At 38.3% G+C, this 20149-nt stretch overlaps 1 protein-coding gene across 3 annotated transcripts in view; it reads right to left on the bottom strand.

Annotated features, from left to right (window-relative positions):
• dcc (DCC netrin 1 receptor) overlaps positions 1-20149 on the bottom strand; it is a 209266-nt gene that overhangs the window by 100599 nt on the left and 88518 nt on the right. For all 3 annotated transcript variants that reach the window (XM_061293406.1, XM_061293404.1, XM_061293405.1), the window contains exons 6-7: positions 16683-16837; positions 15974-16094 (exon numbers count right to left, since the gene is read on the bottom strand). In XM_061293406.1, coding sequence (XP_061149390.1) covers positions 15974-16094; positions 16683-16837 — 276 coding nt within the window. The remainder of the gene's footprint in view (positions 1-15973; positions 16095-16682; positions 16838-20149) is intronic.

Below are 20149 nucleotides of genomic sequence, written 5' to 3'. Positions count from 1 at the left end.
AGCACAACTAAAGTCACAATGAATGTTGACAGAACACTGCAATCTGTCTGAATACAAACCAGATGCACAGACACGTGCATCCACCAACACACATACACACACACATACACACAAACACAAGGAACCTTCTGTTTATCCATCAATATGTTGACTTTCTACAAGCTACTCTGCATTTATATTGTTTCTCCTGCCTTTAAGGGAGTTTGGTTTCCACTGAGAATTTTAGACTGCCAAGTGTTACATTATTTCCATTTTTTTGTTATTTAAGAAAAACAATCAATGCATTAAATTGACACAACCTTTGCAAGAATAAAAAAAGGCAATACTATAATAAAAAAATGTATTCTTAAATCATACCCTGAAGCTCAGCTGGCGAATGTCTATGCAGGTTTTGCACTTTATGTGTTTTATATTATATTTATTTTTTTAAACAAAGAAACCAACTATTCTGTAAGCAGCTATTAACAGTCTGACCTTGACAATCAAATCACATTTTTTCACATGTAAAGAATCTATATACTGTATTTTTCGGACTATAAGTCGCAGTTTATTTCCATTGTTTGGCCAGGGGTGCGATTTATAATCAGGAGCGACTTATATGTGAAATTATTAACACGTTATTACTTGATCATTAACACATTACTTACTTCCTAGTATAGTTGATCACTTCACAAGTTATTTTCACTTTGAACCGCAGGGCGCACTAGGCCTGTGTAATAATTGGAACTGCGATCGACAATGAGTCTGACCTCAGCGCCGCTTGTAGTACTTCCGGAGTCAGCAGTGGCGTTGTTTCTAAGTGACACAAAGGACGAAGATTTTGATGGATTTAATGATTTGGAGGATGGTTTGATAAACTTAATAATTATTTTATAGTTATTTGAATAACTGGTAATATGTTACGTCAGGCAAGTTTTTAGTTCCTTGTTTGTGTTTATGTAACGTTAGTATACCGTATCGTTTAGCCTGTTGTTGCCTATTCATGTCAGTTCTTAATGTTGGACTTTGTCAAGTAAAGTTGCCCCCAAAATGCGACTTGTACTCCGGTGCGACTTATATATGTTTTTTTTCCTTCTTTATTATGCATTTTATGGCTGGTGCGACTTGTACTCAGGAGCGACTTATAGTCCGGAAAATACAGTAATTTTTATATAGTAGATATTTTATTGGCTTTAATCATTCATTTTGTATTGGACTGTCCATTATTCTATGTATATCAGTCATCTAGGTAATAATTACTTGCTCTGGTGTTTTACTACTCCTTAAGGAGAAGAGCATTCCCATGTTTGATGGTAATTGACACCTAAAATCTGAAAGAAAGTCAATCATAAAACCCAAATCTCACTTCCTCATCTGATGTGTGGCTGTCTTTGTTAACCTCTATTTATGCAGAAGAGGTTGCTGTGCTTGTTCACTCTCCAACTTCACCCTGCTTCAAAATTCATACTTCTCTTTTTCTCCCTGCACTCAATTTCAGGGCTCATTTCAGCCAGCTGCCCGTAAAACCCCACACCACACACTACACACATACACACACACATGCACACACACACACGCATGCACACAAACGTATACACACACATGCACACGCACACACACAAACACAAACAAACACCTAAATATCCACCTCTATGTGTGACTGAATACCATCTTTGTATTGGAAAGCATTAGAATTGCAACATATCATTGACAAATCGTGACGTTTAGATGTCTTTCAGTTTCTAAACAAATGTCTGCATACCAGGTCTGTGTGAAAATACACCAATATAAAAATATATATATGAATAAATGATAAGAGAATCTACTACATAATAGCACGTCAACAATTGATCCACATTAAATTTGGGTAGACTGTAAAGCCCAATTTTACCCTTCCTCTAGATTAGGGGTGTCCAAACTTTTTGCAAGGAGGGCCATATTTAGTAACGTGAAGGGTCTCGGGGGCCAATAAAAACTGGACCGCGGGCCGCAGTTGGCCCGCGGTCCGTAGTTTGGACACCCCTACTCTAGATGATAGTGAGGGAGCTATCATATGTTATAATACAGATCCCCTCTCTTGTTTTTGAATTTGCTTTCATGTGTATGTTTTTTGGTCATGGATGATATACTGGTACTTACACTTGATTGAGATAGACGCCATGTGGGTTCAGTTTCCTACTGCCTGACGTTGTGAATATGAGTGGAAATGGTTTTCTGACTCTACATGCTTATGATTAATTGGTGGCCAATTTGGCAGTGATAGGCTCCATCTCCCTGCAATTCCGAACAGGATTAGCAGTATAGAAAATGGATGGATGGCATATAGTTGCTCATTTGTTCATTTATCCCGAGAGAGCTGTGTTATCTGTCGGACTGCAAAAGGGGTTTTGTTGGCGTGCCAGTAATTTTTAATAAAAGATTTGGGCTTCACTGCAAAATTCAGGGTAGTAATTCCAGGTGTTTTCCTGGCAAGCATTGCGCCATTGTGCATTGAGATTCGTGATGCAATGACTCTGAAAGCAGGAATTGTAGGGTGTCTGTCAAACCAGGGGGCTATCATCACCCCGTAATGATCCAAGCTCTCAGAGCAGCCCTTACCTTTATGTACTGGGACAGTGATCTTATTTTCTCTATTTTTTTGTTTTGTTATAGGTAGGTAGATTGATAATTTTAGGATTGACATAAAAAGATCAGTACATGACAAGACATTTGACAGTTTAGTTTTCATTTACAGGATTTCACATCCCGGATCTGCAAATATAACAATGTCGTTAGTTTGAATCCGTCAAAGATGAATGTTCATTCATTCTGTCCATGAATTCATTATTTAATGTAATATTTTTCAAAGGAAAATTGTGCTAGATTTTTCACGTTTGATTTTGAACTACCACACGGATTTTTAATATAGTATTTAATTTGTGATGTTTCCGTGATCCAAAGTTTGCATTCAAAAGGTTAAGATTGCTTGTTAGCCGCTATTTCTACAGTCAGTCTGAGCCACGACCCCAATCCATCAAATGATCATTCCGGTTTATTACATCAAGGACAAACATGTTTGAAATGTTACTGTAATAAGATTTGTGGATTACGCAAAATTGTGTATGCTTTTGCCGCATTTGTAAATTGATTTTCTAATTTTCACACCACTTGAGTTTTTCACATTTTGCCACGTTAAAACCATAAACTTCACACTGAACAGAAATAATGTATGGATTTAACATTTTGGGGAAATACAAATCTGAAAAAGTTGGCATGCACTCCATTCAGCCCCATTTTACCCTGCAACCATAGGTGCAAGGTTTGATGGGTTATGTCTCTAACAGCTTTGCATATTTTTACAATGTAATTTTGTCCCCATAATTTGCAGAATAGTTCAAGCTCAGCCAGATTTATTGGAGATTGGAGAACATTTGTGGCCAGCGATTTTCAAGTCTTGCCATAGATTTAAGTCTAAACTTTGACTGGGCCACTATCACACATACATTTTCTTCCAGTTTAACTATTCCATCGTGGCTCTGGTTTTATGTTGAAGGTCATTATCTTGCTGGAAGACAAATGTCCTTTTGCAGCCTCTGGCAGGTTTTCTTGCAGGATTGCCCTGTATTTAGCTTCATTCATCTTCCCATCAACTCTCTTCAGCTTTCCTATCCTTGTAAAAGGAAAACAATTGCACAGCATGATGTTGTGCCATCGAGAGGAGTCCAGTTGAAATCTGGACTCCTCTCGATGGCACAGTCTGTTCAACATTAGGCTGAAAATATACTGACTTGCCATTTCTAAACCCCTTTATTTAAACCTACAGTGTCATCTCGAGCTGCAATCCCCAACCTGTTTAGCACCATGGACTGGATTTTTGTCAGATAATATTGTCACGGACCAGTGTCACGAAGAAAGCTTCTAAAGACAATCCTAGAAAAAACAAATCAAATCAAAATCAAATGTCGAAAGCCTCAATAAATCAAATAACCAGCGACTGCACATTGTTTTTAGAATTTTTTATCGTAAACATCGTCCGTGTTTGAACTACAATCCTATTTGCGCAAAAAGGACCAAGCACAATCTTAAACGTCACCGGACTGTCTTTTCAGCCAATCATATATAGCGTGACATCTTCAAAAGTGTAAGGGAGCTGAATGTGGTGCCTACACTGGCTTTTAAGGTGTGGCGGATAAATTCAACAAAATAAAATCTCAACAGAATACTCACAAATTTGGTAAGGTAAAATGTTTCAGAGGTATCAATACTTTATTAAGACAGTGTGCACGCAGTTCTTCGTGCAAAATGTTTGAAAGAAGAATGAACTTTGTTGAAGTGATTTTCTTCCCATCTACCAGTCCATATGATGCTCTGTGTGAATAATAATTTGTTGAAAACAATACAATCCCAAAATCAAACCAGCTAATTTTGTGTTAAAAATTGTGTGAGTAAGACCCAAATTGGAAATTAAAAATACGAAGAAACAAAAACGGTTACGGTATGATGACTATATAGTCATCTTTTTATTTTTTTTTATTTGCCATAATTACCAGGCATCTTCCATACTTACCATAATATTGCAGCAAGTAATTTCAGCAAAAATGTTGTCTTTGTGTAAGAGGTACTTATTTATGAAGGTGCACTATTTGGTGCCGATCCAAATTATAAGTGTTTAATTTTGGCAGAGGTTTGCACTCTACTTACTGAGTGTCAATCTAGGAAAATACTTTTTCCTTGTCTAAATGCCGCATCCATAAACATTGCATCTCTAAATTTTATGCATGCATTAATCCCTTTAAATCCCTTCAACTGGTACTGACTGCTATATGTTAAAGATTATGTCGCAATTTCATGATGTTGCTATGACAACCCACACCACAATGTAAGGTTCCTATGTGCAGTGGAATTCTGGCAGAGCTGATAGTGTGAGTTATATTAATACGGTACCTTAATGTTCACATAAATCAAAGTGATTCACAATGTCTCCTCAGTGCTCATTCACCCGTTTATACTCATATTCACACACTGCTGGTGTTAGCTCATCATGAGCAATTAGGAGCTCACTGCCCTAGTCAAACAGCCATGACATCCTGTTAAATGCTGTAATTCATCGTGTATTGGAACAAATTCTGTAACAAACCATGTGAAATGATACTGTAGAATGACAAACAAGTTTATTAATCTGTTTGGATGTGGCCAAACATATCTCAGGGGGTTCACCAAACAAAAAATATTTTTTACAAACTCAAAGAATTCATTGGAAATGCTGACCGAGATTCATTTTATGTTCACTACGGGGGCCGGCGGGCAATATGGGGAAAAGAAATACTGAAAAAAATTGAAAATTTTCCAAAAGTCAATAATCTGACCTGACACCTGGGGGGGCCCAAGCATATTTCCGCCAGTGTCTCTGCATGAAGCCTAAAAGAGTAAGAAGTGAACTGAAGGTTTCCATCAATCCCTTTATCTTTATCAGAAGCAGCCTTTCCCTCCAAAAAACTATGGTTTGAATGATCCAGCAAAAACTGTTTAAAAAAAAATAGGTACTATATTTTTTTTTTACTCTGTTTTAGTTATCATTGGTTTATTTCAGTTGATTGCTTTTGGATTCAGTTATTCTCTTAAATAAATGTACTCATATCTGTGACCTTATATAGTGAGGAATATTTAATGTTAAACAAATCACCTGTCGAGACTTATACTCTTCCATTAAGCGCTTTTTCCTTCCTCGTTTGTTTCCTTCTTTTTTTATTATTTTTTTTTGCCGATTGACTGTGTTTGTTTATTTTTTTGTTTTTCTTCCTTTCTTTCTTCTTGTTTTGATGGTTTATAAATGACTACAATACATTAAACGGCACTTTGTTGGTGCTGCCTGTAGTGATCTTCCTACATTAATACATCTAACAATCAGCCTCTCTGGTATGACATATTTTTTATAACTTGCAATGTTTTGTCATAATAAGATAAATACTGACTCTGAACTGCATCAGAGAATTTTGGTGCCACAGGTAAATGTTATATTGTGTGTTTATGTAGAGGAAGTCAAGTCAAACATTTCATTCGTTTCTACATTCATGAATTGACACTTTGATTTATGATGGTGGCTTAGCCAAGTTGTTCCATAAAAAAAGAATAAGCTAAATCTAAAAACAATGAATTTGCAGTGTATTTGTTCAATTTATTTTATGCCAACGCTTTTTCCCTTTGTAAGCACGCTTCTAAGAGCAAAGCTCAGTCTGAACGACAATAGTCAGTCAATAACTTTGTCATGCATACACAAACACTCAACATGCTGTCTTCCTCCCGATGATGAGTGATGGAAGGGAATGAAGGCAAGGTGTTTCATCACAAAGCAGATCAATGTTGTAAGTGACAACACACGCACACACAGCATGGTGACACATTTAGGTGGAGGCAGTGAGGTACAAACCTCCAACTCCACCTGATTGATTTGCTAGGACACACATTCACACACATGCAGAACAAGCACACACACACACACCATATGGATGACCTTCCATTTTCTGCAATCGATAAAAGCAGGCGTCGCAAAAACATCAGTCTCCACGAAAGGAGGAAAGATGAATATTTCCCTTCATCCATGCTTTCCTGTTTGAGATCTTCTGCTGTACAGTACATGAATGATTGCAATATAATGGTAGTGCGAAGAGGCCTTGTGAGGCCTAATAAGAAACAAAAAAGTGATGTATTAAAAAAAAAAAAATGAAGTAAGTTGATGAGGGAAGGATGATTCACTAAAGGACTTAAGAAAGTTGTGTCCAATCTATGGCTTGGGTGCTACTTGTTGCTTCCCGTCCATTTTTAGCAAGTCAGGGCATAAAACCATAAATAACATTTGAGACAAATTGCATGCTATTGAGTATGAATGTTAAAAAAGGTGGATAGGATTGTAACAATCGCATCCACCCCATGGTGCAACGTACCTAACAACTACGACTAGTAATGTATGTACAGCTTTTCTGCACAAGCAAATAAACCATTTAAAACTAAACTATTAACAAATTTTCTCTTGATAATGCCTCATGAATAACAACACTTCCTTTGAGAATATACCACCTCAATTACAAATTATGATTCACAAGTGATTTTAAGATTTTCGGTTTATTACAAGTTGCTAATTAAACAGATATGTCGAGTAACCAGAACTTAAAGTCAAAGAATGTCAAAGTGGCCCTCGCGACCTTCAATTTGTCTGTACGGAACCTTTTGAAGATAACATTTGGATGCTCCTTACTTACGCCTTCGTACCACAAGGGGAAATTCAAAATTCCCATACTGACTGCTCCAGTGGGCCTATGGCCTTTGCATGACCCCGGTCTACCTGAAAATTTAATGGTTGAAAGTAGACTAATCTTTAGACCAACTCGAAGGAGGTCTAAGTTGTTGCTCAGGGGATGTAGCAGAAATTTTGATAGAATTGATTATGATGCAGGTAGAGACATTCTAATCTTCAGACATGTGAGGTGGATGTCATTGTATTTGATTTATAAATATGACAACAGACTGCATCGAACCCTCTGAATCATTTTAGAACTCAATTCATCAAACACATTATGCACCCATGCTTCCATGCTGCACGTTTCAAGCAATCAAGGAGAAACTCTTTTATCACCATTAGCATACTTTATTCTTGTAATGATCTTCTGACTGGACTCCCTCAAACAGCCACAGCTCATTCAGAACGTCACAGCTCGGGTTGTAACCAGAACAAAGCGATCAGAACATATCAATCCAGTCTGCAAGGCTTTACACAGGCTTGCAGGCAGCTGTAGAACAGACTTGGAATGGAATAAATAAGTTTATAGTATCGCTAATGTCAATTAGTGGCGACGTGAGTTCAAAGTAAACATGGTGAAGCTATACATTTAGCAGCACGTTATGATGTACGTATTTAAAAGGAATAAGCTTCCAACAGAAATGTCAGCCCCAAGTATGAATGCTATTAAATGCAAGTTAAAAGCGATGCCCCCAATATCTATGATTGAGGAATTTAAAGCATTTTTAAAATCAATTTTCCAAAATAATTTTCTACCAGTTAATGTTGTTTTAGTAATTTTAGTAAGCTCCCTTTTATTTTAGTATTTTGTTTTAAGATGTGTTTAGTTCTTTTATTTGTAAATGTCTTTAGTTATATGAACCAGTCTATGTGTATGAAATGTGCTATGCAAACAAAGCTGCCGTGCCTTGCCTTAGGTTTCATATACGCAAATGATGGTTGCATCAATAATAAATTGAAATTATTATGAATTATTTTCTGAAGGTAAATGTGCCTGGGGTCAAATTGACCCCAAGGACCAAATTTGTAATTACCGTATTTTCCGGACTATAAGGCGCACCGGACTATAAGGCGCACCTTCAATGAATGGCCCATTTTAAAACTTTGTCCTTATATAAGGCGCACCGGACTATAAGGCGCACCATTAATGCATCATGTCAGATTTTTAATCCAAATCAAATCATTCTCCATTTTATCTTTTTTATTTCAACTTCAGACGCAACAAATTACTTTATAATCACAAAATAATGATCCATAGTCTTTTTGATTCATGATTCATAGTCTTCAGCGGGCCACTTATGATTGATTACATCACACAATGCTTCGGGCCAGTTTAAATTTAAGAATTTGGTCCATATACAAGGTGGACTGGACTATAAGGCGCACTGTCAGTTTTTGAGAAAATTTTAGGGTTTTAGGTGCGCCTTATAGTCCGGAAAATACGGTATATAGGAGGGTTAATACAGTAGCTAAAGTACGACTGGGAATATTGTAGCACAGTCAGCAGCAGAGACCCGACTGTGGAAGTGTCATCGCTCGCTTTCACCCTCTAAACACGTTGCCTGTGTGTATTCTATTTTGTTCTACTTGAATTATACATGTATTCTATGCTATTCTGATTCACCGTATCTGTGAAGGTGAAAGGAAGGTAGAACTCAGTCTGACACTCTAGCCGTATCAAACAGGTGTTATAGAGTGGAATTTCATTAAATCTGTCGTCTCCGGGTGCTTTGAATCCCTTTGTAGGTGTCACTTTGGTGACCCCTTTCTGTGGCTTGAACTGATACTCAGCAGGCAGTCAGCATGTTCAGCTCACTGTAACCATTTCGATTCATATTTTGGAGTCAATTCATATAAATGGATGTAATAGGTTGATATGGGACATCTTACTCTTAGCAAATTGTTGTACCACCAGTACTTTCACTTTGGACCCGGTCATTATAGGGTCCAATTTTTTTCTCAGACTCAAACAATTTGTAAAGCACTTGTTTTCAAGAGTAATGTTGTAAAATGAGTTAAAAAAAAAAGACGTAAATACTCCCTCCTTTTCTTTTATATTGATGAAAAAGCTCCATATTCTAGAATGTAATTATGTGTAACTTCAAATATAAACCCTGTGGCAGGATACTCCCTTGTATCTTTTTACTACAGCACAATGCCTTATCACTGAAATCATGCACACACACAGTCAAGCGGGGAAGTCTTCATTCTCGTGCTGTCAGGCAAACACTTAATATGTATCGCTACCTTCACACGCTAAAATGAAGACTAGAAGGTCCATTGTCACCATGGTAACAGACAGAGGGTCCACACCCACATATACATCCCATCCCCCTGCAGACTACATGCACACACGCAGACACACACATGCATGCACACACACACGTACACACGCACCCACACTTTATCTCTCACACATTGAGGAATGCTTTTACACTGTCATCCGAAATACATGGACACAGTCCACATTCCAATCTTCAACAGGAGTGTTTGTGCGTGTGTGCGTGTGTGTTTGTGCGTGTGTGTTTGTGTGTGTGCGCGTGTGGGTGCGACGGGTTTACTCAGGTCAGCCACTAACAGTGGAATACAAATCTGTCATGGATGACACACTTTCTCATCTTGCTCTCCATTGCTCTCAAACTCTTCCTGCCCTTCGCTTGACCCTCCTGTTTCTCTCTCTCACTCATTCATTTCTACTTTTCGCATTTCCTCTCTCTTTCTGTCCATCTCCTTACCTCAATCTTTCTAAAATCCACAGGCTTGAGTTTGGCGACTGAAATTCCTCTGCTCGGTCTCTTCCATTTTCTATATGCCAGTTTTACGAACCACAAAATGATCTACAGCTAGATGCTTTTCACTCCTTCTGGAGCCACTGCTCTGATGAAGATGTAAATTACATACATGCTAAATTTACACGGTATCATTATTCATTTGAACTAACCCTGATTGAAATAATTTCATTGAAGATCTCCGGTCAACTGTTAACAAGCGACGTAATCTATTCCAATGTGGTGTATGCATGCCTCTATGTTTAATCGAACCAACTGTTGTACAGATGTGTGATATGTATATTCATGAAAACATCCATCCGACCATCCATCCATTTTCTATACCGCTTGTCCCCACAGGGCTCATGGGCGTGCTGGAGCCTATCCCAGCAGTCATCGGTCATGAACCGGTTGCCAGCCAATCGCAGGGCACACAGAGACGAACACCCATTCACACTCGCACTCACACCTAGGGGCATTTTGGAGTGCTCAATTTGCCTACCAAGTATGTTTTTGGGATGTGGGAGGAAACCGGAGTGCCCGGCGAAACCCCACGCGGGCACGGGAAGAACATGCAAACTCCACGCAGAGAGGGCCGGAGTTGGAATCAAACGCGCACCCTCCTAACGGTGAGGCGGATGTGCTACACCGTGCCGCCACCGAGCCGCCCTTCGTGAAAACATGTGATGTAGGTATGATTGTTTTTACATTAAAGCAGCAACTTGATAAAAACAAGTAACAAGTAGTTGAAGACAAGCGCTCATAGTTACTAAATGATAAAGAGGAACATGACTGAAGTATTCACTGATGGGTATGAGGGCACTGGGATAATAAAATTATAATTTCTAGATTACGGCATGAATAATGTCAATCATTTAGTCCTTTCTCTTACTTTGCTTCAATTTAGCACCTGGTCTCATTCGTGTCTTTCTCTTGCAGAATACATTCTCTTAAGCCTGGTTCAGATTTCACATTGGATCCAGACCAGGGTTTAAATAAAACTGTACTGCAGAAGGGTCAAGAGCAGGATGGGGAGATTGTAAAGGAGAGAAGAGTGTAGCTCCTATATGAATATATTAACTTGCACTTGAAATAAGACTATTTCTCTCTCGCTCCCTCTCTTGCTCCCTTTCTCTCTCTCGCTTGCTTCTATTTTTGGCCCATCTGCAACATCCACTTAACTCATCAGTAAATGATAATTACAAAAATGGCATTGGCCATTAGAACCCAGGTTATAAGTTACTACATAATTTAGTCTCCAGGGGCTGACATACAGTCAGACTATCATTTACACTCAAATTTCCATCTATGGCCAATTGAGAGTAAAAAGTAGGGATGGGTGGGACGAGACACAAATCCCATGAGAGGAGATGTCTCAGGAAACTGAGTCCATGAAACGTAACGAGAGTTTTGCAAAATATCGAATCTAAAAAGATGCCTAATCAAATTTGATCAGTTTCTAAAATGTTTTCTTTTGATAGAGCACACTGCAATTTAGCTTTAAAGTAGAAATGTGAATAGAAACAGCACATTTGATTCAGGCTCATTTGTCATGTTGCCATAATAACAGCCGCAGTTGAGATCTTTGCTCTAACTGATTAAACTTTCTTTTTTAAAGTGCTAATCCTCAAATGGAGCTTCAATAACAGTTCTTTCCCCTTCCTGAATATTTTAACAAAAACTCTTTTTAAAGTGATAATTTCCCAGTACTTCTTCAATAACAGTTTGCAGATGAGATACTCCCGCTTACTGAATAACTAAATAAGAAAAAATGTGCTACACATTAAACAGATAATGGCCTCCAGAATCATACTCTTTAATGGCACAATAAGTGATAAAGTGGGACATTTTTGTTTGCATAGAGCCGCAGTTTTGAGTGGATCCAGGATTCTCACTAGCTCTAACAACAGCAATGTCACTGCAATCCAAAGTGTCAAGGTTTTCTTGTTGCATAGGGTCATAGATGCTCCAGCGCGCGATAACATCCACAATTTGTTTGCGTGCATTTGTGCATTTAGATGTCAAACGTGCTGTTGTTGTTGAGCTTCTGAGAAAAAAAAAAATATGCGCCTAACATGTAAAAGCAAACTTGATACTAATATTCAAGGACCCTAACTGTGGGAGAAAGCCAGGGTAGTACATTTGACCACTGTTGCAGTTATTCTTCAGACCAGTATACATATCATAACTGAAGGTCTTGGTCTTGTCTCAGACTCGATTCCTGAAAGTCTTGTATTGAGTTCAGACTGGCCAGAGTCTGACATTTCCATCAAGACTGATCTCCATCATCTATATGGGCTTAGTGGCGGATTTTTTCTTTCTGTACTATTCAGTGGGCGTGTGAATTGTGTTGTGCACCAGTAGAGGGCAGTCTTAATAACTAAGCACCCTATAAGCCCACACTCTTATCTTGCAGCTGTCATTTGTTAGTTTGGATTTTGTGGGCACACAGATTTTATATCGTCCAAGCACCGTGCAGTTAATATATTTTTGTGCCGAGTAATTTTCTGTTGGAATTTGGATGAAATAATGGCAGCTCGGTGGGGCACTGGTTAGCACGTCCGCCTCACAGTTAGGAGGGTGCGGGTTCGATTCCACCTCCGGCCTTCCCTGTGTGGAGTTTGCATGTTCTCCCCGGGCCTGCGTGGGTTTTCTCCGGGCACTCCGGTTTCCTCCCACATCCCAAAAACATACTTGGTAGGCCGATTGAAGACTCCAAATTGTCCCTAGGTGTGAGTGCGAGTGCGAATAGTTGTTTGTCTCCGTGTGCCCTGCGAGCGGCTGGCAACTGGTTCAGGGTGTCCCCCACCTACTGCCCGATGACGGCTCGGATAGGCTCCAGCATTCCCGCGACCCCCGTGGGGACTAAGCGGTTCAGAAAATGGATGGATGGATGAATTTGGATGAAATAAAGCACGATTCAACGTATCGCTTGTATGGACGTAATTCATGCGTGGATTCACTCAAAACTCAGCTAATGGGACTCTATACCAGCCCTGATCTGCTATTTTTCAATTTGAATAACATGATCATATGGAGAAGCACTTGGTAAAGCAACAAATACAGTACCTTCAATTCATGTTTTACTGATTCCCTGCAACTTGTATAGTGTAGTGATTTAATGTTTTAGACGGCATTATGATGAGGCCTCACCATGCATGTTTATGGTGCAAAATGCTAAATTTGCTCATATTTCTTTAAATCTTGTTTTTTGTGAAGACACATATAAGGATTTATTTTTATTCTTACACATTGAGAATTATTTTACAAGGTGTCTCTGAATAGTTGAGTCAGCGTTAAATACAAGAACAAAAAGATGAAAAATAGTCGCGTGGGAATAAATAAAGCACAATGAAACTGACACAGACGCATAAATGTCACCTGCAACTCAATCACGCAGTGCAATGATGGATATCAGCTTTGGTCTCAGAATATATTTATCTGGATATCAAGTACAACTGTAAATCAGTTTAACATGGAAATAGTGCATTTTTACTTGTAAAATATCACATTAAAGATGAAATAAAACTGGTCTTACAACAATTAGCATACGTACGTAGTTATGAGTATTATACAGTTAAATGCCGAAAAAACGAACACATTATGGAGACTTAATTTTTAATTACCATTCAAGAAACGTGTCTCACCGCAGTACATTGCTCTCAGAGCTCTATGTGTTTTTTCCGGCAGTCTGCACATGCTCCAATATGTCTGTGACAGCACTATTGTGCCACTTCAGTCATAATTTGATGAAACACAATACAGTTTAGTTACTCTGCATAGTAGATGAGCACTAATGTGAACATGCACATACTTTTTAGTGAGGCACTGTACTGTCTGTCTCAACTAAAAAATGTTTTTATCTGCATTTATGAGCGGAAAAAAAAACATGTAACACACAAACATTAAACACATTATCCTGGTTATGGAGGGGAGAGGGGGGGGATGTCAGAAACAGGCACTCGTCAATGTAAACCTAAAAAAATCCGGAAATTAAAATGCTGAAATCATGGAACTCATTAATTTCAATTAGAAAATATAAAAGACTGACCAGATAACCATTACTGACTCAACGTTTTATTTAATCATTAGAGGGGTTTTTTCCCCCCCGCATTTTTCAGGGTGTAGGTGAGTCTCTGTATCCCCTGCCTCCCCTGAGCACTCATCTCTAGTGTCTTCGATGCAGTGAAGCTGTATGTAAACTATCATACCTTGTAGCTTAGCTCACTACATTTTTCAAAAAACGTTGCTGGACTTCTTTTTAGGATATTTTATTAAGTTTTATTTCGGAATGTGAGTGTGAATAGTTGTCTGTCTGTGCTTCCCTGAATAAGCGGTTTGGAAAATAAATGAATGAATGGTATCAATAAAGACTATGCAGGAAATAAAATATCTGAGGAGGTGTCTGTGTTTGCATGGACATACAGGTCTGTGTGTATGTCTGTCTCAAGAGTCACTCAAAGGATCAAGTGGCCTGCAGTTGTCAAGGGTAACAAGGTGGTATGCTGACATTCACACAAACACACAGAAACTGATTTCTCATGGGACCGCTGATTGGGCACTGCTGGGATGCTCGTTTCCCGTGGCGATAAGAACCAAGCGATAACAACAACCATCTGACCCTTCTAATGTTTCCTTGTGTGTGCACGTGTGTGTGCATGTGTGTGAGTGCGCGTGTGTGTGAATGTGTGTGTGTGCGCGTGTGTGCGGTTGTGTGTGTGTGTGTGTGTCTGTGTGTCTGTGTGCCTGCGTGTGAACGCGCTTGTACGTTGCCATCTGTGCTGTTGGCTCAAGGGAATAGCAACAAACTGAACAGTTAAGAAAGAAAGAAAGAAAGAAAGAAAGAAAGAAAGAAAGAAAGAAAGAAAGAAAGAAAGAAAGAAAGAAAGAAAGAAAGAAAGAAAGAAAGAAAGAAAGAAAGAAAGAAAGAAAGAAAGAAAGAAAGAAAGAAAAAAAAGAGCCTAATTTAAGACTATAAGATGTGTTTGCATGTATGTGATTTGTATAAGATGAAATCTTCACAATATAAGATCATTTTAAAAGAATAACTGAACCTGCATAAAATCTACAAAATAAACTAATGTTAACTAAAGCAGAGTTTTATTTTTAATTGATAGGGTTTTATTTCTGCATTTTTCTGTGCAGACCTTATTGTAGAAAAATATGGGACCCTCTCAGATACAGTAGAAAAGCAAAGCCCTGAACTCTATTTTGGGGAGTATGACTGCAGTTTGCTTTTTACCAAGTACAACGATTACTCAGTGGTAGATGGATATCCTTTAACAGCAGGTAGCCATTGAGTGCATACTTACATAAAAATGAGAGCTCAATGTTTTACCTCTACAGTGCATTAATCTATTTTTAATTATGTCTGTGTGATAAAGGGTCTCTTTGATAAAGGGTCTCTTTGTGAACTGATTGAGGCACAGTGAGGTAGAAACATGCAATAAGGTGTTTTGGACAGTTTGATGAGGAAAGTAACCTGGAAATGGAGATGACCGATGATGAAAATACAGCTATCATAGCAGACATGGGCAATTTACTAAATTTTCCGGTTTGTCCTTCGTCCGCAACTTCCCGTCATCGTCAAGCCGTCCTTATTCATAATATATTTGTCTATCCATTTGCACGCCGCATTTCAAAAGCACTTTTGTCATCACTTCCCTGTGTCAGTGAATCGTAATCCCCCCACAAGAAGGAGAAATAAAATGCTGGCCGCAATCATTTACACAAGAAGGCAGCAAAACTCACGAGCAGTTATGGTGGCTATGTTATCTATTGTTGCTTAAGAAATGCAGAAAGGAGTTCAAAAATACACTTGCATCCATCCTTTTTGTGAACTTCCGGCCGCAACACAGGCGTCTGTCTGTCTGACTGACTGTCAGTGACGGACGGATGGACCATTCTGTCACTAGGACGGAATGCCCACCTGCGTATGTTAAAAAAATCCTACCTGGCTCTCGGAGCAACAGTTGAGCCATGGCCTGAGAGCTGCCGGCGATATTCTCTGCAATGCACTGATAAAATCCTTCATCTGACTTGACCAAACCAAGAATCTGCAGGTTACTGCCATCCTAAAATACAACAAACAGACAAGAAGTTACAAACGGAAAACGGACAATGAGAACATTTGTGATTGAATCATTCATTTGTGTTATTGTATGGTAGGTAATTTTGGACTTTCAATGGTAACCAGTGAACTACAGTAATCCCTCGTTTATCACGGATAATTGGTTCCAAAACCACCCACGATAAGTGAAATCCGCAAAGTACGGTCACCGATAAGAAGTACTGGGCAGGCTAACGAGTGAGCGGAAAGATGCTAATTTGGGATCGTGCGAAAACAGACTTCTAAAGGAATGTAAACGAACATTTGGAGCAATACTATATTGTCCTAAAGGTTAGACGCATGTTTCTTCAATTCTTCAATTTATTTTGACTTTTAAATATTTTTTTAATTTGGAAAAAAATCCGCGATGTAGTGAAGCCACAATAAACGAAACGCGAAGTAGCGAGGGATCACTGTAATAACAGTATCACTTACAGTACATCAACTACAGGGCCCTCCCATTAATCCCGTTTTCATATAGTATGTAGAATATGTTTTAAAAATATAATGTAATCGAACGGCACACATTTTTTCTGTGCTCCTTTGGCCTCACCACTAGTTGGAAATAGTCACTGGGGATAACCTCCTCGCCATTCTTCATCCAGCGTATGGTTGGTGGTGGGTTTCCTGTCACGGCACACTCCAACTCAATGTCAGTGGATTCATAGGCGTAAGTGTTGGTTGGATAGTTGAGGAATTGAGGTGGAACTGCACAAATAAACAACCAAACAAACATAAGTAACAAAAGAATAGTCCTGAATTCCCTGCTCACTCTTTGTAGCATGTAAGAATAAACGTATCATTTTGTATATAAGTTGCTGAATTTGGTTTGCTATTTAGATCAGACTTATGCTTCATATGAACATGTCAGTTCATTCCACGCAATGACTTTGAAACTCACTGACAGTTTTTGAGTGTGTAATTGAAAATATCTGTCAATCTCCCACCGCTTTCAGTTAATAAAATTATTTTTGGTTTTGAGTTGAATTAACACAAGGACAGGTCATGGAGGGTCACTCATCTGCTTTAGCTATTAGAAAAAATGTAAATACTAAAGTCTCACAAAATACAAAATGCAGTAGTGGCATGGCAAATAGTGGCCTGATTTAATTACATTTCTCAGAGGCATGGTCATCACATTGCTGTTCAACAACATCCATCAGAATTCTACACCATACACCATGTTCTAATTCTTTCAAGTACAGTTCATTTCCATTTAATGTAAAGTCCACTAAAATATATTTGCATTTAATCTTTAAGAACCTTTTGTTTTTAAACGTTTTCGGTCTTGTAAAGCGTGTTAGGCAGTAAAATGTGACGGCATGATCTCAGGTCAACGTTTAACTGAACATAGACAAATCCTGGAGAATGAGGTGTTTCATGAGACAGAAACTATGTCTTGAGATGAGAAAGAAGCCCTGAAAGAATTAAATAAATAAATAAATAAATAAATAAATAAATAAATAAATAAATAAATAAATAAATAAATAAATAAATAAATAAATAAATAAATAAATAAATAAATAAATAAATAAATAAATAAATAAATAAATAAACGAGAATGCAGGGAGAATGAAAAAATAGTCAATCCAAAACAACAGAGCAAATGAGAGGCAGAAAGAATGAAAAGAGCACAGGTAAGATGAGTTAGGGATGTAAAAATAAATTCTTAAAACAAGAGAAAATAGTCTAATCAGATCTTGAACATGCAGAAATGATGTAAAGTGGAACTATTAGATGGTTCGTATGTGTTTCCCATCAATACATCATTATCTAGAGGTGTAACTTTATCACTGCAGTAATGCTCTAATTAAGGGATAATGATTTCCTTTAAACACAAGGCTGCTGCAGCTTCACAACAGCAACAATGACACACAGAGGCACAACAACTCTCACTGAAACACATATCCAGGAATTAGCCTAAAACATGAAAACAACATCCTCCGTCTCTCTTCTTTTGGGGAGGTGACGAGAAACTTACCCAAGAACACTCAAATGAATGAAAGTATCAGCTCAAAAAAGAATTGTATATTTAGGAAATACATCTTTAATTCCAGTATGAATTGTCCATTCCGGTGTGGAATCGACGACTATCCAACCCGTTTTTAGGTGTCGTAGGACTGCACCTAAAAACAGGTTTAATTTTCCTATTTACGAGAGATAACATTGACAGAAATACAATCAACTCTTGATTTACATTGTCAACCAAATCTTATCATAAATTGCTGTTTTTGTAGTCATTCCTTTTTTTTTAAGTTATTTTTTAGGTGAGTCCTGAGCAGAGTGGATTCTCCGGTGAGGGCTGCACGTCTCGAGCCTGGGAAGTCCCAAAAGACAGACTAGGATATTGTTTTAGGAGTGATCTGGGATTGGGTTCTTTTGTGTGTGTTTGACATGTGGCTGATTCTCTTTGTACAAATAATTATTTTGTTTTTTATCTTAAGTAGTATTTTGTGGCCATTAGTTTTGTTGTGTAATGGGTTAGGAAATAACCACCTGCTCCTCCCTGATTGGTGGCCCTTATCCCTGACTTAACTGACCAATCGATGCAAGGCAATAGTGGCCTGATTGGTAATTGGTTTCAGAACCTGCATTGATTAACCACAATAGTTTAAAAAGGACTCTGTGCTTTCAGTGGCCTGATGATTATTATGTCAGCCTCTACACGTCATGTGGTTGCACTATTGCTTTTCAAGTTTCGTAGCCATGGTGAAATGAAGCATCATGAACCACTGAGGCTTTGTTGCCAATTTGTTTGTTTCTTTGAAAAGTAACAGAAGAATAATCCTGAATTTTCTGCTTACTCTTTGTAGCATGTAAGAATAAACGTATCATTTTGTATGTAAGTTGCTGAATTTGGTTTGCTATTTAGATCAGACTTATCCCCCCTATGAACATGTCAGTTCATTCCACGCAATGACTTTGAAACTCACGGACAGTTTAATTGAAAATATCTGTCAATCTCCCACCGCTTTCAGTTAACAAAATTAGTCTTGGTTTTGAGTTGAATTAACATTAGGACAGGTCATGGAGGGTCACTCATCTGCTTTAGCTATTACAAAAGATGTAAATACTAAAGTCTCAAAAAATACAAAATGCAGTAGTTGCATGGCAAATAGTGGCCTGATTTAATTACATTTCTCTGAGGCAGGGTCATCACATTGCTGTTCAACAACATCCATTCCTTTCTAGCCAATTTGTTTGTTTCTTTGAAAAGGTTCCAAGATTTCAGTATGTCTCTTCCACTGCAAATGCTCTAATGGGATAAACATGAGTGTGGACCTTGTGCAATCTGCTCTTTGGCCATACCTATTAAGACATATGTCCGTAAAATATAGCATAATATTTAGATAACCATAGTTGTTCTGAGCACACAATGCAATTATAGTGGATGTTATTTATCAGCGGATTTTCACTATTCCCTGTCAAGCCCAGTCCGTATCTCCTGTGAGTAGCGGGTGTCCAAAACATCATCTGATTGATGGTGCACATTTGGCGTGGATTCTGTGTTTGTCATTGTAGAAGCTTAATCAAGGAAAAGTAAGACTGACTTCAATGACTGCCATTAAGGTACACTATTTTGAAATATTCCAAACTTCTTCAAATGTAGGTTGAATCTGTATTTATTTATACATTCCCAGCTGTAGTCAAAATGATAAAGTACCAGATTGTAATCCTGAGACCACAGAAGCATTTTTAGTTGGGGGAAAAATGAAAAAAAAAAAGACCCTTCAGGTTTAACATTGATTACCTGGCCATCAGAGGAGACATGTTTACAAAAGTCTTTTTTAGTGGCCCATTGTGTTTCAAATGACAACAGGCAAGACACACATTAATATGGTTCTGCTTCCTGAGGGAAACAGCTGAGGGGAGCTATTCACATGCTAATATAAAAATTTAACAACCAGCTGACCTCCAACACAGGCAACAATCCAGAGTCTGGCTTGTCTGGACAATGGAGACACACACACACTGTCACCTGGATACTGTGCTACTGATCATACAATGAGCAGCAAACGA

Source organism: Syngnathus typhle, linkage group LG12 (genome assembly GCF_033458585.1).
Source record: "Syngnathus typhle isolate RoL2023-S1 ecotype Sweden linkage group LG12, RoL_Styp_1.0, whole genome shotgun sequence".
NCBI classification, from domain to species: domain Eukaryota; kingdom Metazoa; phylum Chordata; class Actinopteri; order Syngnathiformes; family Syngnathidae; genus Syngnathus; species Syngnathus typhle.
The sequence above is the reverse complement of the archived record's forward strand: the minus strand, read 5'-3'. Positions and strand labels throughout refer to the sequence as shown.